This window comes from Aotus nancymaae, unplaced genomic scaffold, assembly GCF_030222135.1.
Source record: "Aotus nancymaae isolate 86718 unplaced genomic scaffold, 86718_ANA_hifiasm-v0.15.2.pri h1tg000036l, whole genome shotgun sequence".
Classification (NCBI taxonomy): Eukaryota; Metazoa; Chordata; class Mammalia; order Primates; family Aotidae; genus Aotus; species Aotus nancymaae.
In genome coordinates, this window is record NW_026988450.1 from 43,042,408 (window position 1) to 43,069,180 (window position 26,773).

The following is a 26,773-nucleotide window of genomic DNA, read 5'->3' on the forward strand; positions in this document are numbered from 1 at the left end:
AGACCTCAGCATCTGCGTGGACAAATAATAAGTTATGATTCGGTGTGTGCGATAATAGAAATGCGTGCATCGCAGAGGTACCGATTATCCTACTGGTTATTCATGCATCCGAAAAAGCATTGATTTACTGTTGCCTGCAGGATATTTTTCAAACTCTTTGTTAGGTTCTGGAAATATAGAAATGAATACATGATTACTAGGCCCTCAGAAAAGGGGGGCCGCCTCCGGATTTAGAAAAGCATTAAAGTTAAGTAGGAAAGTGACATCATTCAATCAGTATTTACTGAGCAACTTCCAAGTGCTAGGCGATGACACAGTCAACTATCCCTGAAAAACGGTGTTAGAAAGGCTAATCAGAGAGAATGGTTAAAGGTTGTTTACTGAGTTTTATCCAACAGTTTGACAACAAGTAAAAGCTAAAAAATATCAAGTGTTGAATGAAGATGTGAAACAATGGAAACTTGGGCTGCTGGTAGGAGTGTAAATAGGTATAGCCATTTAAAAGTGTAATTTGAGGCTGGGCGCGGTGGCTCACGCCTGTAATCCCAGTGCTTTGGGAGGCTTAGCAGGCGGATCACTTGAGGTTAGGAGTTCGAGACCATCTTGGCCAACATGGTGAAACCCTGTCTCTACTAAAAATACAAAAATTAGCTGGGTGTGGTGGCGGGCGACTGTAATCCCAGCCACTCAGGAGGCTAAAGCGGGAGAATAGCTTTAACCCGGGAGATAGAGGTTGCAGTGAGCCGAGATAGCACCACTGCACTCCAGCCTGTGTGGCAGAGGGAGACCCTGTCTCAATTAAAAAAAAAAAAAAAAAAGAGTAATGTGCTTATGGAGCTTTTATCCTGAGACTTTTTCCAGTAATAAAGAACACCTCATAAGTTGAGTTGTGCTTTTAGCAGCTCCTGGAGCCAGGGTTACAAGAATTTGAATTGGGGGCCTGCCAAGGTTGGGCACCCTAGTAAACCACACCTCCCTCTTCTTTGGACTGGGACAGATAAAGAGTGAGGGTAACCAGAAAACAAACTAGCTCTCATCGTGTCTGCAGCCTACCTTAATGTAATCTGGGAAGTTCAGAAAATCTAAAACAGATTGGCTACAGGTGGCCTGGGACATGCCTCTTGCAGATTTGCACCTGGTTTGCTCCTTCACCTCGGATCATTACATGTTAACTTGTCAAAGGGTCTTATGTGACAGTCCATTACTTTTTTTTTTTTTGAGACTGAATCTCGCTATTGTAGGCCTGGGCTGGAGTGCAGTGATGCGATCTCAGCTCACTGCAACCTCTGCCTCCCAGGTTCCAGCAGTTCTACTGCCTCAGCTTCCCGAGTAGCTGGGGTTAGGCATGAGCCACTGCACCCAGGTGCTCTTGTCTCATCCTCTATCTCCCTTACCCTGCTTTATAGATTTTCATCACACTTCCACTCCCTAACATATACTTATTTTTTTAGTGTTTTTCTATTACTCTAGAATATAAGCTATATGTGGGCAGGATCTTTGCTTTATTCTCTGCTGTACTCATGTGTTTAGAACACTACTAGTCTAACAGACTGCACTCAATAAATATTTGTTGATGCTTATTTGGGAGGCCAAGGCAGGAGGATCAATTGAGGCCAGGAATTTGAGACAAGACCAACCTGGGCAACATAGTGAGACACTGTCTCTTAAAAAAAGAAGAAGAAGAAGAAGGTCGGGCGAGATGGCTCAGGCCTGTAATCTCAGCACTTTGGGAGCCCGAGGCAGGCAGATCATGAGGTCAGGAGTTTGACACAAGCCTGGCCAACACGGTGAAACTCTGTCTCTACTAAAAATACAAAAAATTAGCCTGGCATCGTGACAGGTGCCTGTAATCCCAGATACTCGGGAGGCTGAGGCAGGAGAATCGCTTGAACCCAGGAGGTGGAGGTTTCAGTGAGCCGAGACCACGCCACTGCACTCCAGCCTGGGCAACAGAGCAAGACTGTCTCAAAAGAAAAAGAAAAAAGAAAAGAAAGAAAGCTGGAGGAAGTATATACATGAACTCTCTGTTCTGTTTTTGCAAGTGTTCTATAAGTCAAACATAGTTCAAATAAAAAGTTTAAAAAACAGATTTCTAGTACTCAACAAGTATTAAACATGAAGTACCTGGTAATGCAAAGGATACTATAATGTGTAGTTCAAAAGTACTTTTCTGCAGAAGTGTATATAGTCTGATTTTGGATTATCTTTAAGGAAACTAATAAAATGCAATGTAGGCCTGGTGTGGTGGCTCATGCCTGTAATGCCTGCACTTTGGGAGGCTGAGTGGGGAGAACACTTGAGTCTAGAAATCCAAACCCAGCCTGGGCAACCTGAATGAAACCCTGTCTCGAAAGAAAAAAAATCTAAGTATTTGTCCAATTATGTGGATACATATATCTTTGAAAATGAATATATTGGTATATATTTCATTTCCTTCTTTAATCATTAAATGCCAAGTATATCACCCCTAAATATTTTTTGTAAGGATATTGTACTGCCTTGGGGTTAACAGTAATAAATATTGGAGATAAAAGTCTCTGTAAATATAATGTTGAATTAACACATCAATTGGTTATTAGTTATTGGTAATGTTAATTGGTTAAGCAGCATCAACATTACAGCTGGGGTGGGAAGAGTAGAGAAGAGAAAAATAATTTGTATACCTCCTTTTAGTCTGATTACCCTTCTTTTTCAGTTGTGATCCCACTTGTCTCCTAGCCACTATATTTGGTCAATTCTGGAATGTTATTTATTTTATTTATTTATTTTTTGTGTGAGATAGAATCTTGCTCTGTTGCCCAGGCTGGAGTGCAGTGGTGCTCTCTTGGCTCACTGCAACCTCTGCCTCCCAGGTTCAAGCGATTCTCCTGCCTCAGCCTCCCAAATAGCTGGGATTACAGGTGTGCGCCACCACGCCCGGCTAATTTTTGTATTTTTAAGTAGAGACAGGGTTTCACCATGTTGGTCAGGCTGGTCTCGAACCCCTGACCTGGTGATCTGCCCGCCTCACCCTCCCAAAATGCTGGAATTACAGGCGTGAACTACCGTGCCCAGCTTCTGGATTGTTATTTTTTACCTTAACTCTGTAATAAATATCTGTAATACATTTCTCTTTTGATTCATATTTACCTCCCCACAACACATTCCTAATCCTATTTTATGTTTCAGAATATGAGAAAGTAACAGCCCACTAGTGATTTGTTCACATCACAAAGAAGTTAATAAATGGCAAAAGCAGGATTAGTACCTAATTTCTTAATTTTTTCATCAAAATAAGTTTCGGAGGGAAATTTTTGAAGTTTTTTTAAGTTTCACATGCTAGCTGGGCATGCTTGTGTGTGCCTGTAAACCCAGCTACTTGGTAGGCTAAGGCAATAGGATAGCTTGAGTTCAAGACCAGCCTAAGCAACATAGTGAGACTTCACTTCAATAAAAAATAAATTAATAAGTTTCACATGGTTATAGAGCAGTTTTGGATAATATTTATTTTATGTGACTTTGGCTTTCAAGTTAATTATTTTTTATTCCTTTTTTAACTTAAAGAGAGCAATGATTCCAGTGGACCCCAACTTGTTCTGGAAGGGCCAGGTGAACTGTTTTGTCTGAGTAAGTAGCAATGGTACCATTCCAGGGTTACCAGAATGTCTGAAAGCATCCCTCCTAGAGGAAACAACTGAAAGCAGCTGCAGATTTGAGGACCAAAGGTTTACCAAAATACACCCAAAGCCATCTCTTAGCAAACCAAGAGACCTTCAGTGGGGAATACTACACAGTTTGTCAACTCAAATAATTTGTCAAGATTTATTAAGTTGAAAAAAAGTTTAAAAATTTTTATTTAACTTTGTCTATTGCTTTAAAATGAAAGTCATGTAACTCAGCATTTTTTTTTCTAAATGAATACCTCAAAACCTTATTCCATTTAAAACACAAGAATATGTGACTGGGTGCTACGGCTTACACCTATAATCCCAGCACTTTGGGAGGCCGAGGCAGGCAGATTACCTGAGGTCATGAGTTTGAGACCAGCCTGGCCAACATGGTAAAACTTCATCTCTACTAAAAATACAAAAATTAGCTGGGCATGGTGGCAAGCACCTGTAATCCCAGCTACTAGGGAGGCTGAGGCAGGAGAATTGCTGGTTAATTTTTTAATATATAATTTGTAAAGACAGGATCTTGTTATGTTGCCTAGGCTGGAGGAATATGCATTTCTAACAGATCTCCACCTGAGCTACTGGTGTAGAGACTACTCTTGGAGAATTGCTCATAGAGTAACTTTGCTGTAACTTCTTTATTGGTCTGCCTTCAGGCTTTTCCCTCTCTAATCCTTCCTCTCTGCACCAAAGGAGTTCTCTTTTAATCTTTTTATTTTTTTCAATTTTTTGATACAGGGTCTTGCTGTGTCACCCAGGCTGGAGGGGAGTGTCACAATCACAGCTCACTGCAGCCTTGACCTCCCAGGCCCAAGCAACCTCCTACCTCAGCCTCCTGAGTAGCTGGGACTACAGATGTTTACCACCACACCTGGGTAAAAAAACATTAAAAAAGTGTTGCCAAACTAAAGTCTCCCTAAAACTACATCAACATTATTCAGTAGCGCTATTAAACATTAGTATAATTGTACTTGCATAATTTCCACTTATTTATCAAGCAGGCACTAATTTCTTGCTTCAGAAATAACTTAGCAAGTAAGGCATATGAAGTATATTTTTGTCTAGGCAGCCGAGGATCTAATTTAAAGTAACAATGCTCTGCATGTTAAAAAAGAAAATTCAAATACAAACCTTATTTAATCCCAGTAACCTACTGATGAATTTCAGAAAAAGAAAACCATGAAAATACAAGGGAGAAAAACAGAAAATAAATAACAGAAGAAAATTACCCAGACCTAAGGAAAGATACGTGCTTTATAGATTACAAGGGCTTAGCAAGTACAGAGCAGAGAAATAAAAAAGACACATTCAAGGGTACATCATTGAAACTTCTGAATGCCATGGACAAAGGGAAGATCTGTTTGTCCTTAGATTTAAAAAATGAAGGTTAACTATAAAGGAATAAGAATTAGATTGGTGTCATATGAATAATCAACAATGGATGTTGAAAAATAGTCTCAAAGTTCTAAGAGAAAATTTATTTTGAACCTCATATTCTGTAAATAGCCAAACTCTCAATGAAGTATGAGGTGAAAATGATGAAATTGTCTCACAAGAACTCAAAAAAAGGACCTCCCACACAATCTTTTTGGAAAAAAAATTCCTTTAAACGTATCCAGCAAGTAAAAAGAAAATATGGAATCCAAGAAAAAAGAAAAGCATGGACTCTAATACACAGGGGACACAAACAAGTAGCTCAATGTAAAAAAGGAAAACAAGAAATAAAATAAAATAAAAATTTTAAAGCCTGGGCTAACAGTTGTACAGCAGCTTAGGAAGTAACCAATCTAAATTAAAATGACATATCAGAGAACTCAGAAAATAAGTCTTCAAGAAGTGAAACCACATTAATAGATTAAGCAGCTAGATGGTCTTGGTGATAATATGAAGTTATGTGCTTCTTTTATCCACAGTAAAAAAACAAGCCACAAAAAAAGAAAAATAGAAACCATATTTAGGGAGAAGCATTCAATAATAATAATAATAAAAAACCACAACCAAATTCAGAACGAAGCCAAACTGCAGTACAACTTTGAGCCATTGAGAGTGAAAAGGAAAGGTAATTCATTTGACCTTCATGCTTGGAACATTTTACTTTGTGTAGTTGAGTTCTGTGGCATATGACTACAGTTCCTTCCAAAGGCATGTTCTACACAAAATAATATTTACATGATTCATATTATCGTAAGCACTTTTTATTACTGTCCCATTTTTATTGTAAAGTAAAATAAAGATAAAAGAGAGCCACAAACCAAAAGTATAATTTAATGAATTACTCTTAGAAGAACATCCATTTAACCACTGCTCAGCTCCAGGAAGAGAACTTTGCTCCCCACCCAGAATCCCCTCCATTTTCACTATCTCAGTCTCAACCCTCCTGGGCTTCACACTAATCAATTCCTTGGATATTTTATCACCCAAGTACGCATCCTTAGCTGTTAGAGTTTAATCTCAATCATTAAAAAAATTTGATATCTCTCAAGGCTTTTTTTAATGCATAGGTTTCCCCTCTATTCCTCTTTTTTCCTTATATTTTATGTATTGAAAAATACAGTCTGGACCCTGCTGAGTGCATACTTATGGTGCAGTTGAGCATGTTCATCTTCTCTGTATTCCTAAAAGTGGGCATCTAGATTCAGAGCTGGGATTGGACTCAGGTTCTATTCTTCTCACAGGATAATAGGTGGTAATGTGTTCCTTTTTTTTCCTTGTTTTTTCTTTTTGTTGTTAAGTTTTATTGTTTCAGTTTTATTAACATAAAATTTATATCCTATACAATTCAACCACTTAATGTTTGCAATTCAGTGGGTTTTAGTATATTCATAGATAATAAAAAATGTGGTAAAATTAGCTGTAGTATTGAGTCAATTTTATAACATTTTAATCAACTCAAAAAGAAACCCCATGCCCTCAAGCCATTATCCTTTTAAATCCATAGTCCTCCCCATCAGCTTTAGGCAACCACTAATCTACTTTCTGTCTCTAATAAATTGCCTATTCTGGATATTTCACATAAATGGAATTATATAGTGTTGGGTTTCCTGTGACTGGCTTCTTTCTTCAATAGTGTTTTCAAGGTGATTATATATTCTTTCATTAGGAGGCACAAAATGTTCAATCTTCACTATTTTTTCATATTAAAGGATGTTGAAGCTCTATGTGTAGAGCTAATCAAGGATTGCAAAATGGTGATATTCTAATTTTATTATTTATTTCACATTTATCAGCCTAAATATTTACCTAAAGAGTATTTTCACCCTTTTGCAATATCATTTTCAGTACTAAAGTTCAAATGGAAAGGCTTGATTCTTTCCCAGTCTTCACAAGTTTTCAAGATAATATCATCCTCCAGAGGTGATCAATTACATTTAAATATATACATATATATATATTTAAAAGTCACAGATTTAAACATATTTGATAGATTTTGATTGATTCCAACTATCATTCTTTTTCAAGCTCAATTTGTACTATCTTTGGCCAGTGGGACTCCAAGGAAACCAAAGAGGGACACCAAGTCTCACAAAAAGACTCAGTAACTTGCCCTAGTTCACACAACTAAAGACCATATTTAAATAAGGGGATCTGTCACCAAAACCCTATGCTTAGCTACTATGCCTTTATACCCCTGCTCCAATTCAAAAATATAGTAAAAGGACACATCTCATTGATCAAAGCATGAGAAAGACAAAATATTTAAGAATTATACAAGAAATATTTAAGAATTGTACAAGAAATGCGTGCAGTCCTACATGAAGAAAACTTTAAATCTCTATGTAGAAATATAAGACTCAAACAAATGAAATTATATATTTAATCTTAAACAGGACAAATCAATAATATAAAAATATCAAGTCAATTATCTCTACATTTTTATTTAAAATACCTCTTAACTGTTCAATTATCTCTAAATTAATCTGATCTCAATTGAAAAAAAAAAAACAGGATTATTAGGAGGACTAGACACATTGCTTCTAAAGGGATAAATGTATGGGTGGTATCTGGGATTCAAACATGCAAGATAAGCCATGAAAAAAACATTTAAAAGAATGGCCACAGTAGGGTGCGGAGCACTGCCCTGGCACATATTTTAAAATAATATAAAACTACAGTTATTGAAACACTTTGGGATGTGCACAGGAAGGGAAAGACATATCAATGCTAATACTCTTCAAACACATATAGGAATTTTATATATGCTAGAGATAGCATTTTATTTTATTTTATTTATTTTTGAGACAGAGTCTGTTGCCCAGGCTGGAGTGCAGTGGCATGACCTCGGCTCACAGCAACCTCCGCCTCCTGGGTTCAAGCCATTCTCCTGCCTCAGCCTCCCGAATAGCTAGGACTACAGGTGTGTGCCACCATACCTGGCTAATTTTTTGTATTTTTAGTAGAGACGGGGTTTCATCATGTTAGCCAGAATGGTCTCGATCTCCAGAGCTTGTGATCCGCCCACCTCAGCCTCCCAAAGGGCTGGGATTACAGGTGTCAGCCACCACACCAGGCCTGAGACATCATTTTAAAACAATGGGAGAAGGTAGATGATTCAATAAGGACACTGGCTATCCGAAAGAAACAAAGCTCGACCCTCTTTTTTCCTTACACTAAAATAAGTTCTAGGTAAATTAAAGATTTTAAAATGGGTCCAGCAGTGGCAGAAAGCAGCTCAGTGTTTGGCTAGGGCCAGGAGTACGAGGCCAAGGAATACGACCTCTTAGAGGTATGGAAATACCTTATATCTTGATTGAGTGACTGTTAACATCTGTCAAACTCATCAGATCAGACACTTAAAATGAGTATATTTTATTATATATAAATTGTACCTCAATAAAGTTGGTTTCAAAATGGGCTCATAAAAGTTCGAGAGGAAAATATAGAGATCATTTAATATTCTTAGAGTAAGAAATAAAGGGAATATATATACACGTGTGCTTCTAATTATAAATAAACTTTATAGATGAATTTTTAATAAATGATTACAGTATCTGCCTTTAGCGGGATACCAGGCTAAGAAGGAGAATTCCTTTTCATTTTGCTCCCTTTCATACTATTTATGTTTTACTCTGTGCACTTATTACTTTTTCAATGAAAAAAAGTATTAACAAAATGAAGCTCATAAATCAGAGATTAAGTTCATTTTTTAAGTTATCATAGTAGTCAACAGAAAATATAAGAAGTTTTCTATAATAACATAGAGGTGGAGAAACAAAGGAGTGAAGGGGAATATAAATAACATCTTATCTTTTATAATGAGGTATTAGTTGGGAGTTAAAATTGATATATAGAGAAATAGAAGAATATATGCAGAAAAACAGGAAAAATTAAAAGAAATGATTCTACTAAGGAAGCCAGAGGTAGGAAGCAGTAGGGTTGTATCATTTAAAAAATTGCCTTGATGCAGTTTTTGTAGCTTCCGAGAACACTACCAGGCAAGCTATAGCAGAGGTCATGAAACAGAAAGACTCACAGAGCAAACTAAATCGTTTAAAACTCACAGCCAGAAGCAAGGGGCAAGGAATGGAGGAGGTTAACACCTTGAATCTGCAGAGAGAAAGACAGGCAATAAGGTTGACACAGCATGGGAACATACAGATCAAGTGGGCAACACCGAATCAGAAGTAGCCAGGACGAGTTTGGAAGTCATAGCCACTGTATGTAGGCCAGGAGGATATGCTTTAGCACAGGCTGGTTTTGTGAGAAAAAAAGAGAAAAAGGCTTGGCTGAGTCTCGGGTAGTCAGAGAAGACTGAGCCACAGCCTTGGGGTGCCATGGTGACCACAAACACTTCCCCTATCCCATACCAATCTTTAAGAGCCTTTTCCTTCTTAAAGACTTGTCAATTAGCAAAGAGTTTTCAATGAACCCTCCCTTCTGGTCCACTTGTGGGATTGCAGCCAATCAGTGACGGAGGGGTGGACACAGTTATGGGATGCTGTGATTTTGTTTAGCTCCGGGGTCTAGAGTGCTCTGGGGTCCACTGCATTTCTGGTATAAAACTCCAAGGCCATGACTCTCTTGCTCATTTACAAACAAGAAAATTGAGGACTAGCTAAACAAGGACAGAGTGGAAGCAGCTTTCTGTAAGATACACCCACCAGTGTGCCATGTCAGTTTACCACTGCCATGGCAATACCCAGGCATTATCACCCCTTTCAGTGGCAAGACCTGATGACCCAAAAGTTACCACCCTTTTCATAGAAATTTCTACATAAACCACCCCTCAATCTATATATAATTAAAAGTAGATATACATATGACTGCAAAACTGGGCTGAGCAGCTATTCTCAGCACCCTGCCTATGGGGCAGCCCTGGGAGCAGGCACTGAGCTATGACACCACAGGAGCTGTAACAGTGTTGCTTTGATAAAGGTGTTTTCTTCCACCTTGCCACTGGCTTGCCCTTGAATTCTCTCCTGAGTGAAGCCAGGAACGCTCGCAGGCTAAGCCCCACTTTGGAGTTTGCCTGCCCTGCATCAGCATCAGTTGTTGTTTTTTTAAATAACTTATGAAATGGTTTTTGTGATTCTGTCATGTAATATGCAGTCATGAACTGACATTCTTTCCCTAAATTGGCAGTTGCAGTTTGTCAATTAAGGAGTCCTCAAAGATCATTATAAATAGTCCTTAATTGACAAAGTTTGGTAGTCACGGCCTACTCTTCTAGAAACAGCCTGAGTTACCATCAAGTGGCTCCTCAGGTGGTTTTACTTCCCATATTTCCCATATGAGGAACTATGCCTCAGTGATTCCTGGCAAAGCTTCTATTATTCTCTATTAGTATTGTGCTAACTTTGGAGTAAGTTTCTTTTGGGGTCTAATAATTTTAATCAATGGTACTACTGATTATTTTAAGGTTTATGATGAATACTTGGTTTATGATTAATATCTTTTTCTACTTTCTCACATTTCAGGGAAAGAAACAAGAACATACAGAAACACAACATACTTCATCAAGGCACGTTTTAGCATCCTGGCTGAGTAGTCATCCCTCAGCAAGAGAGAAGAAACATAAACTATTTCCAGCAAGAATACTTCATAAATGATGAATGGAAGAAAAATAGAAGTCCTACAGATCTTGCAGAACTGTCTTAATTTACTAGTATCTTTACACTGTATCCTAAATCGCTCTTTAGATTCTTGCTCTAAGACTATAAAATGTAAGAGCTAATGGGACCACCAGTGCCTGCATAAATAACAAGAACCAGCATGTCTTTATTTATGGCAGGGAATACTCTACAACCTGGGACAAATGCCACTCTGCTTCAGTTTGGGGAAGCTCCTCCTTTTACCATCCTGACATTGAATTAATGATTCAATAGCAACTATAGATGCAACCTGAGCCACTGGATGGGCTTTTGTAAATACAGTTATCTCACCTGGCATCCATTGCAGAGAAAACAAGAAATAATATACTACATGCCATATTTGTTTAGATCCTATATACATTTAGATTCACATTAAAATGAAGTGAAAACAACAAAGGCTGAGAATCAGAAAATCTGAACTCTGTCCCAGGTCAGCCACTGACCAAAGGGAATTAACCGGTCTCTTTGAATGTCAGTTTCTTCATGAAGCATGGTGGAGAATGTCAAATAACTACACAATTCAAATACAAATAATCTTTGTAAGATAAAGATTATGAGATACAACAAAAATGTACACAATAGTTTACATAAACATTTTTAGAAAAACATTATTATAACTAGATAAGCAAAATAATCGAAACATTTATACATTTCTACAAGGATAGTTACGTATATTAATTTTTCAGTTTTCTCTCATGCCTGTTTTGTCTCCTGAGCAGGCCCCTTTCCAGCTGACACATATGTGCTCAGTGTTCTCCCACAATAGCTTGAGCTGGCCTGAGTCTGCACCCCTGTGAGCCTCCTTTCTTTGCTTACAGCAGCAGCTTGCCTGGTGTCAGTTATGGATTATTCTTTCTTTGAGCCTTGTTTCAGGGTCCTCTGCCTCTCAGAGCTGCTGCTGTAGCTTAGCTAGAGGCCCGCTGCTGTTGCATCGTGGAAAAGTGCCACATACGTGCACATATCAAAGAATAAGCAGAGCTTCATGTTGTCTTTCAGTTTTAGAAAAAGTCAGAAGTACCTTCACTTGATTTAAGCTTGTAAAGACATAGGAGGGAGGCAACTGAGAATCACTGTTGCAAAAAGGAAACATCAAAAATCACATTAAAATGTTGAAGTGTTATGGAGCACAAACATAGTTTTATTGAATAAAATATTCATGAGAGTTTTTCTATTTCCTTTGTTATGCTTCCTACCCGACAGGACTCATTATCTGTCTTTTATTAAAAAAAAAAATTCATTTTTTTCCTTTGGTCTGTTTGGATTATTACCACATCCTATGTTTTAAAACTAGCAAAATATTATGTGTAAGTCATGAAGATGGTGTAAGAAATAAAATGAACACTGATGTACACACCACCTGCCTAAGAATTAAAAACTACCCATATTTTTGGAGTCCTTAACACTGTCCTATTAATTAGTCCCATTTCTTATCTTTATAATTTTGCCAACATAAATGCATTAGTAAAGGACATTTAACATTATTGTTTTACATATTTAACATTATGGTTTTGCAATTCAAGCAAATGGAATCGTATCACATCTATGTTTCTGAAATTGCTTTTTGGTTCAATATCAAATACGTAAGAGTCATACTTATGACAGGTTCATCTGTACTTTCTGTGCATTGATTTATACTATTCCATCACAGGATAATACTATAACAAGCATTCCATTTTATTAGATTGGGGTTATTATCCATTTTTTTCTATTACAAAAAGTAGATGTCCTTTTCTTGTAGAGTCTCCTGGACATAAGAGATTTTCTCTAAGGTATAAACCCAACATTTAAATTACTGTATCAAAAGATGTATACACTGTTGGTTTTACCCACTTAAAATGAACTGTTCTCCAATTTACGCTCCCATGTGAAGTGAAAGGTTCTGGCAGATTTAAACTCTCAACAATACTTAATAGTATCACACTTTTTAATGTTAATCACCTTGGTTTCTCACTGGAATTTTAATTTGCATTTTTCAGAAGTACTGAATCAAGAAAAGAATCAAATAATGAGAAAATATTATTTTAGTAAATAAAAAATGCTATAAAAACACTAAAGCAAGTAAATGTGGTCAAAGTAGAGAGGGGCTACTTCATTTTGATAGTCAAAGATGGCCTTGCTGGTCATCTACGTCAAGAGGTGGCTGGTAAGATGAGACGAGGCGACAAGTAGCTGGGGAAGGGGCCTGCTGGCACAGGGCATGCTCTAAGGCTCTGAAAAGAGGCAAACAGTCTTTCCCTCTAAATACCTGAACTAAATAAAAACAATTCTGGCTTTGTACATTTTAATAAGCACAAATTTAGTTAATATAATTTAGTCAAATAGCACTGGTCTCCCAACAACATGGTTACAATTTCAGTTACCACAATATGCTAACTGTGAGTAACTGCATAAAATATACACTTTGTTCCTAGCTCTTAATTTCACAAATTCCGGTGTAAGTAAATAACAGACAAATAACAGACAAGCATCATGATCTGTGACTGCATTAATCTTCTGGGGATGCTACAACAAAGTACGAAAAACCGGGTTGCTTAAAACAACAGAGATGTATTGGCTCACATTCACGGAGACTAGAAGTGAAAAATCAACGTGTCGGCAGGTTCATGCTCTCTTTGATGTCTCTAGGGGAGAATCCTTCCTCCCCTCTCCTTCCTGTTTGGGTTTGCCAGCCATCCTTGCTGTTCTTTGATCTACAGATATGTCACTCCATCTTCTTTCTGTGTCTTCACATCATCTTCTTTCTGTATGTGTCTGGAGCTGTATCCAAATTTTCCTTTACTCTAAGATACCAGTTAGCCTATTGGATTAGGACCCACCCTAATGACCTCATTTTAACTTGAGAACCTCGGTAAAGATGCTATTTCCAAATAAGCCCATATTATTTTGAGATACTGGGGATCTGAATTTCAAACATACCTTTTTGGGGGGACACAATTCACTTCTTTCAAAGCCTGTCAGTGACTGATCACTGTGCATCTGCTAGGTTGCATGCAGTTAGCAAAGTCTGCAATTGTGTTGATTCCTTGTCTCCCAGTGAGAAATCCATGAGACATTTATTAAAATAAATCATCAGAAAAAAAAGCTGGTCAACAACCATTGACGCACAGCAAAGAAATAAAAAACGTGATAACACTGGAAGTGGAATTCAAATACAATGTAAATGGAATAAGAGAATTTGCTCACCACAGGAAATGCAGCAAGAGGAACTTGGCGCAACTCAGTGTTTTGACATAAATGAGGAGCATTGCTGTGATGAAAAGGATGAAGAAGCCCCAGAGGAAGTGACGCCAGCTAAGACAGCAACAAATTTCATATTAAAGGAACTATTGTAGATATTGCTTGACATTGATGGTGCGGAGGATAAAATGTTAGATGCTGTTCCAACAGTACAGCAATTCACCAAGGCATAGAAACCCTGCTGGCTCCTTATCACAAGCTAAATGGCAAGAAGGAGGCAAGCGCTGTTCAAACTGGGCTTGATACACTTTTGTAAATAAATAAAACACTTTAATTGGCTGTTGTTTAATGTTTTAAATTACAGTGAAAAAATTAGTACTAATTTTAATATGCTTTATTTCCTTATACATTTATTACCAACAGTAAGAGATTTTTAATGTTTTGGCCAAAATTGTTAAATGACACAGAACAATCCATTTTTCACGTGGATAATTTAGGTCACTTTACAGATCTTCAGGATACATAGTGATTTTTATGGCCCTGCACTGCTGTGCAAAGAGAGGACGGTCTGTGTTCTTAACTAGTAAGAAGGAGGACAAGAAAGAGGTTCTCATAAATTCAGTACATAATAAAATGATGGGAGAGGGAATAGCACTTTAGATATGAAATGTACTGTGCGGGGAAGCCATTTGAACAAAAAAAAAAATAGCTTAATTTAATGAGATGGAGCACACTCAGTCACCTTAGATATGTCCCTGTTTTTTCTTCAAATCTTCTCTTCTGTGGTCCCAAAGAATAATTCACTTCCTGGAACGAAAAATAACCATTGCTTTCTTTGCCTGGAACTTTAATAAACTGAGTTGTGCTGTATCATCCAAACCTGATCAATTCTCTCTATTAATCAGTGAGGTCTGAAGGAACCAAAGACAAATCTCTCTTATTTTTCTTAGAAATGTAAAGACGTTGCACCTGTAACCACAGGTTACTTTTAATCCTAAAAATCAGCCTGGCAATGAAATTCAGTGATTAATTTTTGTCTTCCAATCAATGAATAGACATATCAATTCATAGTATGTTACAAAGCCTCAACCCCACTGAAGCAAAAGGCTTTGCAAATGTTGCAATGTGCTAATGGAAAAGCATGAATGGATGTTTGGGGAAAGGATGGTCAATGTGATGAGGCCATCTGTGTTTGCTAATGCTGCTTATCAAAGTTAGGCTCCTATGCAGAGACAGAGACCAGGAGACAATCCTGTGTCCTTCTTGATCATTGTAGTTCTAAGGAATGGCTCCCAGGTCTTTGAGAAAGACATTTCTGTGTTGTAGGAAATTTACATCTTAAAGGGGCAGAGAAAAGGTTTATAGTTGCAGGTTTTCTAAAGTTAAGGCTCTTAGAAATCGGAGGTCAGGGGCCTACAGTCAAGTTTTGGCTGGGACAAATAGAAAATTCTTTTAGCAGAATTGAATGTTCCCAGGCAGGTGCTTTAGAGGGGGCTGGGGCATCCTAGGGACATGGCTCTGAGCTGATAGAGGCCGTGTTGGAATTTGGCCAAGTCTCTTAGTGTATGTATGGAGAGGAGAAGTGTGCAGAAGAAGTTGTTTGTGCCAACAATTTGTCAATTTCACGAGTTAAGACAGTGGTGCCTGGGATCATCTGTCAAATGTTGATACAATGCTTGTTGATACAAATCCCAGAGCTAGCAGAAGACAAGAAATAACCAAACTCAGAACAGAACTGAAGGAGACAGACACATGAAAAACTCCTTTAAAAATCAACAAATCAAAGGGCTGGTTTTTTGAAAAAATCAGTAAGATAGACCACAAGTTAGACTGATAAATAAAACAAGAGAGAAGATTCAAATAAACACAATCAGAAATGATAAGGGGGATACCACCACTGACTCCACAGAAATACAAACTACCATCAGAGGATACTATAAACACATCTATCCAAATGAGCTAGAACATCTAGAAGAAATGGATAAATTCCTGGACACATTCACCCTCCCAAGACTGAACCAGGAAGAAGTTGCATCCCTGAATAGGCCAATTACAAGTTCTAAAATTGAGACAGTAGTAAATAGCCTACCAACCAAAAAAAAAAAAAAAGGATTTACAGTTGAATTCTACCAGAGGTACAAAGAAAAGCTGGTACTTTTTATTCTGAAACTATTCCAAATAATTGAAAAAGAGGGACTTCTCCCTAACCCACTTTATGAGGCCCACATCATGCTGATACCAAAACCTGTAAAAGATCAAAAAAAAAAAAAAAAGAGAGAAATAAAACTTCAGGCCAATATCCCTCATGAACATCGATGCAAAAATCCTCAATAAAATGCTGGCAAACTGAATCCAAAAAACCTATGATCAGCTCAGCTTAATCCCCAGCATGCAAGGCTGATTCAATAGATGCAAACCAATAAATGTAATTCATCACATAAACAGAACTAAAGACAAAAAACATATATTATCTCAATAGATGCAGAAAAGGCCTTCGATAAAATTCAACAGCCCTTCATGTTAAAAACTCTCATTAAAATAGTTATTGAAGGAACATACCACAAAATAATAAGCCATTTATGACAAACCCACAGCCAATATCATACCGAATGGTCAAAAGCTGGAAGCATTCCCCTTGAAAACTGGCACAAGACAAGGATGCCTTCTCTCATCACTCTGACTCAACATAGTATTGAAAGTTCTGGCCAGGGAAATCAGGCAGAAGAAAGAAATAAAGGATATTCAAATAGCAAGAAAGAAAGTCAAGTTGTCTTTCTTTAAAGATGACATGATCCTATATCTAGAAAACCCCATCAATTCGGCCCAAAAGTTTCTTAAACTGATAAGCAACTTCAGCAAACTCTCAGGATACAAAATCAATGTGCAAAAATCACAAGCATTCCTACAACAACAGACAAGCAGAGAGCCAAATCACGAATGAACTCCCATTTACAATTGCCACAAAAAGAATAAAATACCTAGGAAGACACTTTACAATGGACATGAAGGACCTCTTCAAGGAGAGCTACAAACCACTGCTAAAGGGAATCAGAAAGGACACAAACAGATGGAAAACCATGCCATGCTCATGGATAGGAATAATCAATATCATGAAAATGGCCATATTGCCCAAAGCAATGGACATATTCAATGCTATTCCCATTAATCTGCCATTGACATTATTCACAGAATTAGAAAGAACTATTTTACGCCGGGCACGGTGGCTCACGCCTGTAATCCCAGCACTTTGGGAGGCCGAGGCGGGTGAATCACGAGGTCAAGAGATCGAGACCATCCCGGTCAACATGGTGAAATCCTGTCTCTACTAAAAATACAAAAAAATTACCTAGGCATGGAGGCGAGTGCCTGTAATCCCAGCTACTCAGGAGGCTGAGGCAGGAGAATTGCCTGAACCCAGGAGGCGGAGGTTGCGGTGAGCCGAGATCGCGCCATTGCACTCCAGCCTGGGTAACAAGAGTGAAACTCCGTCTCAAAAAAAAAAAAAAGAAAGAAAGAAAGAACTATTTTAGAAGTCATACAAAACCAAAAGAAAAAAAAAAAACTTGTATAACCAGGACAGTCCTAAGCAAAAAGAACAAAACTAAAGGCATCACGTTACCCTACTTCAAACTATACTACAAGCCTAACCAAAACAGCATAATATTGGTACAAAATCAGGCACACAGACCAATGGAACTTAACAGAGAACTCAGAAAAAAACCCACACATTTACAACCATCTGATCTTTAACAATCCTGACAAAAATAAGCAATGGGGAAAGGACTCCCTATTTCCCTATTTAATAAATGGTGCTGGGAGAAATGGCTAGTCATATGCAGAAAATTGAGGAAGGACCCCTTCCTTACACTTTATAGAAAAATTAACTCAAGATGAATTATACTTAAATTAAAACCCAAAACTATAAAAATGCTAAAAGAAAATCTAGGCAATACCATTCAGGACATACACATGGGCAAAGATTTTATGATGAAAGTACCAAAAACAATTGCAACAAAAGCAAAAATTGATAAATGGAATCAAATTAAACTAAGGAGCGTCTGCATAGCAAAAGAAGCTATCATCAGAGCAAACAGACAACCTACAGAATGGGAGAAAAATTTTGCATCTATCTATCTGACAAAGGAATAAAATCCAGAATCTACAAGGAACTTAAGCAAATTTACAAGAAAAAAGGAACACCATTAAAAGGTGGCAAAGGGCATGAACAGACACTTCTCAAAAGAGAGGCCAGGTGCAGTGGCTCATGCCTGAAGTTCCAGCACTTTGGGAGGCCAAGGTAGACAGACGACTTAAGGTCAGGAGTTTAAGACCAACCTTGCCAACATGGTGAAACCCCATCTCTACTGAAAATACAAAAATTAAGCTAAGCATGGTGGCTTATGCCTGTAATTCCAGCACTTTGGGAGGCCATGGCGAGCAGATCACGAGGTCAGATCAAGACCATCCTGGTTAACATGGTGAAACTGTGTCTTTACTAAAATACAAAAAATTAGCTGGGTATGGTGGCCCACACCTGTAGTCTCAGCTACTCAGGAAGCTGAGGCAGATTAATCACTTGAACCTGGGTGGCTGAGGGTGCAGTGAGTTGAGATTGTGCCACTGCACTCCAGCTTGGTGACAGAGCAAGACTCAGTCTCAAAAAAACAAAAAATAGCTAGGCATGGTGGCAGATACTTGTAATCCTAGCTACTTAGGAGGCTGAGGCAGAAGAATTGCTTGAACACAGGAGGCAGAGGTTGCAGTATGCCAAGATCTCACCACTGCACTTCGGCCTGGGCAACAGAGCAAGACTCCATCTCTCTCTCTCTCTCTCACACACACACACACACAAAGATATACATGCAGCTAACAAATATATTTCAAAAAGCTCAATGTCGCTGATGATTAGAGAAATGCAAATCCAAACCACAATGAGATACCATTTCACACCAGCCAGAATGGTAATTATTAAAAAGTCAAGGAATGCTTTTGCACCATTGGTGGGAATGTAAATTAGTTCAGCACTGTGAAAGACAGTGTGGCAATTCCTCAAAGATTTAGAACCAGAAATACCGTTTGACCCAGCAATCCCATTACTGTGTATAATGGTATTTATACCATTATATTTTATATATATATAATTGTTATATATAAAATATGTAATATATATTACATACTATATATTATGTTATATATTAATATATAATATATATTACAGCTGATTAATATATTCTAGCTAATGCATAGACAATACATAATATATACGTTATTCTAGCTAATGCATGTATAATATATAACACATGTCATTCTAGCTAATGCATGTATAATATATAACATATAATATGTGTTATATATTATACATGCATTAGCTAGAATATATTAATCAGCCATAATATATATTATATATGACATTATATATTATATTATATATTATATATAATGGTATTTATATCATTATTATATATCCAAAGGAATATAAATCACTCTATTACAAAAATACATGCACGTGTATGTTCACTGCAGCACTGTTCACAACAGCAAAGACATGGAATCAACCCAAATGCTCATCAGTGCTAGACTGGATAAAGAAAATGTGGTATATATACACCATGGAATACCATGCAGCCATGAAAATGAATCAGATCATGTCTTTTTCAGACACGTAGATGAAGCTGGAAGCCATTATCCTCAGCAAACTAACACAGGGACAGAAAAGCAAATACTACATGTTCTCACTTCTAAGTGGGAGCTGAACAACGAGACCATGTGGACACAGGGAGGAGAACAACACACACTGGCACCTGTTGGGGGAGGGCCGGTGGTAGGGAGAGCATCAGGAAAAATGGCTAATGCATGCTGAGTTTAATACCTAGGTGATGGGATGATAGATGCAGCAAATTACCATGGTACACATTTACCTGTGTAAGAAAACTGCCTGTCCTGCACATGTATCCCAGAACTATAAAGAAAATAAACACATAAATAAAATTTTTAAAAATTTTAAAAATTATCTTAATTGTATGTGGGTAGGTTCCTTAGATTGAAAGTGAAATGGAAATAATTTAAAAAAAAAAAACCTTACTATTCAAAATTTACAAAACTAAATAACAGTAAAACAAATTTACATTTTGTCCCTGGATTGAAGTAATACAAAAACATTATGTGCGAAAGCTGGAGTTGAGGACGAATGAGATTCTGAGAATAAAATCCCTGGTACATAGTCAAAGTTTCAGAGTCAACTTCAGATTTTCAAGGATTTTAAAATAGATAACCTCATACCACCGTCTCCAACAGCTAAAAGGAACCAGATGATATCTGTGTTCCAGGGAGAAAGAACAGAAAATTGGCTGAGTTCTGTCACTGACAAAACTTAGTGGGAAGGAGGGATCTGGAAGGTGGGAGGGTGGAGGGATCCCGGGATTGCGGGGTGGGGAGGAGCTGTGCTTCAGCCTCCTCCTTTAACTGCCCCTCCCACATCAGAGGCCCTTTGTGAGGTGAAGGCCACAGCTCTGTGACACAGGCCTGGGCCCCAGTCCCTAGTCTCCAAGGGAATGCCCAGAGCTCAGTTGCTTGAAGGCAGCATACCAATTCAAATTGAGAATCTTCCGTTTCCTCTAAAACTTCTTAGTGATTTGTGGATAAACACCCCCAGCTCCACATCAGGGATGTTGAATATCTTCCTCACCTTGGTATTTGCCGTGGAGTTATTTTTCCTATTACGCCCCTACCTCTCTTACTTCCTTTGTGATCCACCCTCACCATCACCTGAGAAGAAGAGAATGGTAAGTAGCCCTCAGGCCGGACCCACACAGCACAATTCTCTCCTATCTTTCTATTATTAGTTCTACTTTTCCAAATCCAGTGGAGAGACTTCTGCAATGGGAAGTGTCAGGAGAGACCAGAACATGGTCCTTCTAGGGAGAGGCAGAGCAGTCAGGGGTTGGTAGGTGTGAGGTTTGTTAGGTTCTTGCCGAATTTAAAAGGGAAGAAACTGAGGCCAACGCAAGAAGATCCAATATGAAGGGTTTATTCAGGCTCCCGGGCAAGGTTCTGTGGTCCAACAGAAGGAGCCGGAGAAGTCACACAGACTCCTCTCAGACATAGGGTTTTATAGGGAGTAAAATACCTCGATTGGTTGTGGGAGAGCAGGACTGCTATTGGGTATAGTCACAAGCCTTTATCTAGGACTTGGCTTGTCATTGGCTGGAATTACTCAGCTGCTATTGGGTGTTAAGACTCAACTGCTATTGGCTATTAAGATTTAACTGCTATTGGTCAATAAGACTTGACTGCTATTGGTTAGCAAGAGGCTAAGGTTACAAGGCCCCGTTTGCATACTGGGCTCCCTAAGGGAAGGCTTTGCGAGAAGGGAACATGCGTGAGCATATCTGAGCATGTCCAAGCCTGTCCTAGCTCCCGACGAGGAAGTGGGGGAGTGTCCGAGCTCCCAGCAAAGCAACCGGCCTTACAGTAGGGACTGGGATTTCCATCCCAAGCTCTCAGTCCGTCTGTAGAGGAGCACAGGAGGAGTCAGGGCAAAACGAAACCCCGGGACTCAGTGGCGAGGACCAGTCAGGAGATGGGGGAGGTCTCTGCAGGAGGGTGATAATAAGCCCCTTCCTGGGGCAGGTGGCTGAAGGCCTGGCCTCATCTGTGTGATCTGGGGGCTGTGCTGAGCCTCCAAGGGCCTCCCACCTGGGCCTGGAGTCTCCTCTGATCTCCTAGGAAGCAGAATCCTACCTGACAGCTCAGGTGTGCCCGCGGGCCTAAGCCTGGGTGTTCGTCGAGTAGAGGAGCACCTCGACCGTTACTTATATTAGATATTATACATTATGTATATTATAATTTATATATGAAACATATATAGTATATATATATATATTTCCACATATAGTAAATCCCTCTCTGTGGTGGGTTTTATTGTTTGTTTGTTTTTTGAGACGGAGTCTCACTCTTGTCACCCTGGCTGGAGTGCAATGGCGATCTGGGCTCACTGCAGCCTCTGCCTCCCAGGTTCAAGTAATTCTCCTGCCTTAGCCTCTGGAGTAGCTGAGATTACAGGTACGCGCCACCATGCCCGGCTAATTTTTATTTTTTGTAGAGACAGGGTTTCACTATGCTGGCGAGGCTGGTCTCAAACTTCTGATCTCAGGTGATCCACCCTTCCTGGCTTCCCCAAACGCTTGGATTACAGGCGTGAGCCACCACGTCTGGCCCCCTCTTCATGTTTTTCTAAGAAGAAAAGCAGTTTATCATCCATTTAAACATGAGTGGGAGGAAGCACACTGCTCCCTGAGCAAGACCAGAGAGCTGTGCAGTTCGTGAGCGCTGCGCACTGCGGCTGGGCTGGGGGCGGAGAGCGAGAGCCAGTCTCAGCCCCTCGCCCTTTCTTGTCTCCCAGGGTCATCTTTTCTTCCAGTGTCCACTTATTTTCCAGCTTCTAGGTCAGTGGAGGGGGAGGCCCAAAGGCAGGAAGAAAAACAACAGTCTGAAAGGTAAGGCTCTGCTGGGGCACACTAGAGTTCATTTGATCTTGTCTGTCCCCAGAGAGAAGTGACTCTGTCTGAGGAAGTCAATTGAAGAAGCCTGAGGTGGGGGCCCCTAGGAAGGAAATCATAATGGGTCCCTCTCAGATTCCGTGCTGGCATGAAACCATGGTGGGCCAAGGACTAGGTGTTCCCCAGCAGGGCACAGTGTAGGGGAGGAGACCAATGCCTGTCTGAATCAGGAGGGGTCGAGGGGGCTGTGGACAGCTGTTCAACTCTGCTAAGGCTGATTCCTCTTTGAGACCACCCCAGTCCTTTCTACCCACAGGGCAGCTGTGAGGACTATGGGGGTGGGAGGTCTGTGTGTAGAAGCCCTTTGTGGACAACAAAGCCTTGCCCTCCGTGCCTCGCTATCACCATCCAGACCATGTGGCCTTGGACACAGACATGTGGTTTCCAGGGTCTGACTCCCCATGGTCTTCCCTAAAGAAACAGCCACTCAGCCTCCTGTGAGATCTCAGGCCCCTATCTCACTGCCCTAACCCGGTCTCCTGATTTCCAGCTTCTAGAGACCGCCTGACAGGCCTGGAGGGGACTTCGGACTTGTTTTCACAACTGCAGCGGTGAGGCACTTCCCCTTCCCTGCATCCTTCCTACTGGGGCTGGGATTCGACCCCAGGGCCAAACGGCAGCCTGGAGCTGACCTGGGATGGGGAGACCAGGGCGACAGATAGGAGTAAAACCCTGGAGCAAGGGGTAGGAAGAGAATTGGGGAGTCTGGGTGTGGGGTGATGGAGGGGCATAGGAGGAGAACTGGGGAGTCTGGGTGTGGAGCAGTGGAGGGGCATAGGAGGAGAATTGGGGAGTCAGGGTGTGGGGTAGTGGAGGGGCATAGGAGGAGAATTGGGGAGTCAGGGTGTGGGGCAGTGGAGGGGCATAGGAGGAGAATTGGGGAGTCAGGGTATGGGGCGGTGGAGGGGCTGGGGCCCACGTGCCCACTCTGCTCTATGGCCCTACCTGCAGCTTGTGCCTTCTGTCTCCTGCAGCATCCTGGGGCCACATCCTAAAAAAAGTGACTTTGGTCAGCTCTCTGGTCCAGACTCCCCAGATGAGGAGTGCAAAAGAGCACCTGATGGAGCCTCCCAGTCCCCTGAGGAGCCGACGGAAGACACCGCTCCCGTGCTTTCCCCATTAGCTTCCCCGGATCCTCAAACCCAGCATCCTTCGCCTCTGGTCTCCACCCCATCACCAGGCTCAATGGCCACCTCAGTCTCCCCTCTGGGTGCCTCCCAACCACCAGAACCTTCCCTTCCCCTGGAATACCCCTCACCCGAGCCACTTGCACTTTTCCCTAACCCACCACACACCCCTGATCCTCTGGCCTGCTCTCTGCCTCCTCCAAAAGCCTTCATTGCTCCTCCTCCCCTGCGGGACTCCACAATGACTCCATCTCATTGTGACTCAGTGGCGCTTCCACTGGGCACCATTCATCAAAGTGCATCTCCGTGTGAGGATTTGGCAACTTCTGGCCCAGCCAGCTCAAGCAGTCATGTCTCTGTGTCTGCAATCCGGTATGACGGAACTACCAGAACCTGGTGCGTCTTCGACCCGTCAATCCAGCAAGATCATCTTTCCTGCCACCAATCAGAAACCTCGTCCTCGGGAGACTCCACAAACAGTCTTGCATCCCCGATTAATAATTCTGGAGTAGCTTGCCCTGTGTCACAGAATAAGGTGCAAGCTCTCACCTTACCTGAGATACAGCGCCCTGAATGGTCTTCTCAACAACTAGAAGGTGGGTTGGCTTTACCCTCTAGGGCCCAAAAACCTCAGGAAGTCTTAAGCATCTCCACTCCTAACCTTCCCAAGGACGGCTTGACAGCAATCGTTCCTGAGACCTTTCCAGTCAGTCCTGAACTCCGGAGGAAACTGGAGCCACATATTCAAAACCAGAGCAACCTGAGAACGACCCAAGAGTCTCCGGATCTGATGCAGCCTCAGGAGAAATTGCCAGGGACAAGGAAGGCCAGGGCCAGACTCAGACCCTTGCAGTCCTCCATGTCCACGGGCAAAAGCAGCAAGCACATACAGAAGGTGATGTTCCAGCTAGAGAGGAATCCGTGCATACCTCTGGGGCAGACCCCGCAAAATCTAGCCAGGTGCATGGAAAGCTTCCCAGGGAAGGTTCTGGGGGCAGCCTCTGAGCAGTCGGAAAGAGACTTGAAGATGCCCTTGAGGAGAGACACTGAAAGTGATTTAAGACACCAAGAGAGAAATCGTATACAAAACATCCTGAAAGCCCACGTGGGCATGAAGTTCCGCCAGATCAATGAGGGCTTTATCCCCATTTGTGTGCGTCGATCCTGGCTTGCTGTCAACCAGGATTTTCCCGTGTCCAACACCCACATGAAGACCAGCAATCTAGCACCCCTGAAAAGTGGGAGAGTCAGTGTGAACACATCCCAGGAGCTTTCCTTCCTCGATCCGTGCACTCAACAGGTGCTGGGACACCATATTGTGAGGTTTTGGGCCAAACACAAGTGGAGTCTACCCGTCAGGGTCCTCAAGACCATTAATCTCTTTAAGCTGGAAAAAGTTTCATCCTTATCCCTTACACAGCTTGCTGGTCCCTCCTCAGCCACCTATGAATCTGAGCCTAGCTCAAAACTTGAGAAAGCCGTGTTCCTGAGAGAGTCACCACCACCAGGTCTGAGAAAGCAGGTGCTGACCAACGCATCTGTTCAGACGCCACACCGTCTTCTGGTGTCTTCACCTACATTTACGCAGTTCCAGACGGCCCCACAAGGGATCCCATCTTGGAATGCCCATGGGCCCTTGAAGCCTCCTCCAGCTGGACAGGAGGGCAGGTGGCCTTCTAAGCCCCTCACATGCAGCCTCACAGGCAGCGCCCAGCAGAGTGGGAGCTTAGGAGCCCAATTTTCAAGGACTGGAGAGACCATGGAGGCAGTGCCACAACCCAGAGTCCCCTTGGGAACCTTTATGCTGGCAAACCTCCAAGACACACGCTCTCAACTCCATAGAATGTCTGTCTCCCATGATCCAGAAGAGCTCTCTCTTATGGGAGAGGTTGTAAGTGAATTTGAGCCCAGAATGGCCACCAAGTCAGAGACCCAGTCTCAAGTTTGTGGCGCCATTGAGCTCCTTCCAGATGGTTTTACTGACATTCCCCTTGCTACAGAGAGTTTGGCTTTTCACGTGCCCCACGGCCGTCTCCAGAGCATGCCAACCGGGAACACGCAGGCTTCCCAGGAGCTATGTGACCTTATGGCAGCCCGAAGGAGCAACCTGGGGCACAAGGAGCCCAAGAACCCGAAATATCAAGGCTCATGCAAGAGCCAGAGCCAGATGTTTGCCGCTTCTCACGAAAGTGAGAACCCAATGAAGCCCAACTTAGAAAAACGTGAAGGAAGACTTGAAGAACTGAGGACTCCCCAGCTTACCCCAGTCAGGAAAACAGAAGAAACCCGACAGGATGAAGGCCTCCAGCTGTTGCCGTCAAAGAAACAGCCTCCTTCAATAAGGAACTTCGGAAGAGACATCAAACAATTTTTTAAGCGGGTCTTTTCAATGACCAAAAGCAAGCCAGCACCAGTCACTGCCAAGAGCCAGAAAACAGCGAAAAACAAATCACGTGCGTACAGCAGCTGTGCTGAAGCTGAGAGGCTCATGATAGCAGTTGGACAGATGCTGGAGGAAAAAATGACACTTTGCCGTAAGCATCACGCCTCGAAGGGAAATAAGCACAAACAGGAGTTCCAAGCCCCAGTCTGTGGGTTTCCCTGCAACCACAGGCACCTCTTCCACGCGGAACACAGCAGAATGCTGGGCTATGCAGCCAGCAGTCAACAAGCCACTCTCAAGAGCCAGAGTTACCCCAACAGAGAGAGGCATATCAGAGATGAACAGCCCTTGAAAAGTGTCCGGAGCAACAATGAGCAATGGGGCCAGCGACATCCCCAATGCTTCCTCCCCAAGAAGGCTGTCTCCCCAGTCAGTGCCCCTCAGGGCAGACTGAAGACACCCGGTGCCTTCAGCCACCAACACCATCACCATCACCACTGTCCAAGGCACTGTCTTCTTGGGGAAGGTATCTGATCTGGTCAATCACAAATTCTTTTTTCAGCATTTCCTAGATAAAAACAAGTCCCCAATAAAAGAAATCACTCTCTGGAGAAAAAATATTTTCTTTCATGTTCTTAAACCCAGAACATTTAATGTTCCACAATAAATAAATATCGCTTTTTTTTCCCCCTTAAAAGGGTTTTATTTGTGTCGTGCTTGGTGTGGGTTTCTTTTCTAGAAGTGACGGGACATGGAGGGATTCTGAGAGTGGTGTTGTAAGCCCACC

General features: G+C 41.2%; 1 protein-coding gene and 1 long non-coding RNA gene across 2 annotated transcripts; one reads left to right on the plus strand and one right to left on the minus strand.

The window, feature by feature from the left end:
• Positions 1-10,812: 10,812 nt before the first annotated feature.
• Positions 10,813-17,379, minus strand: LOC135278030 (uncharacterized). The gene is made up of 3 exons (XR_010345580.1): positions 17,265-17,379; positions 13,925-14,725; positions 10,813-11,811 (listed from the first exon to the last, which is right to left on the minus strand). It is a non-coding gene; the product is annotated as an uncharacterized LOC135278030 (long non-coding RNA).
• A 3,090-nt stretch (positions 17,380-20,469) lies between these two features.
• On the plus strand, positions 20,470-26,520 carry LOC135277927 (spermatogenesis-associated protein 31A7-like). The gene is made up of 4 exons (XM_064384099.1): positions 20,470-20,700; positions 22,356-22,413; positions 22,967-23,027; positions 23,451-26,520. Exons 1-4 carry the CDS (start codon positions 20,470-20,472, stop codon positions 26,518-26,520), a joined length of 3,420 nt encoding a protein of 1,139 aa, XP_064240169.1.
• Positions 26,521-26,773: the final 253 nt, after the last annotated feature.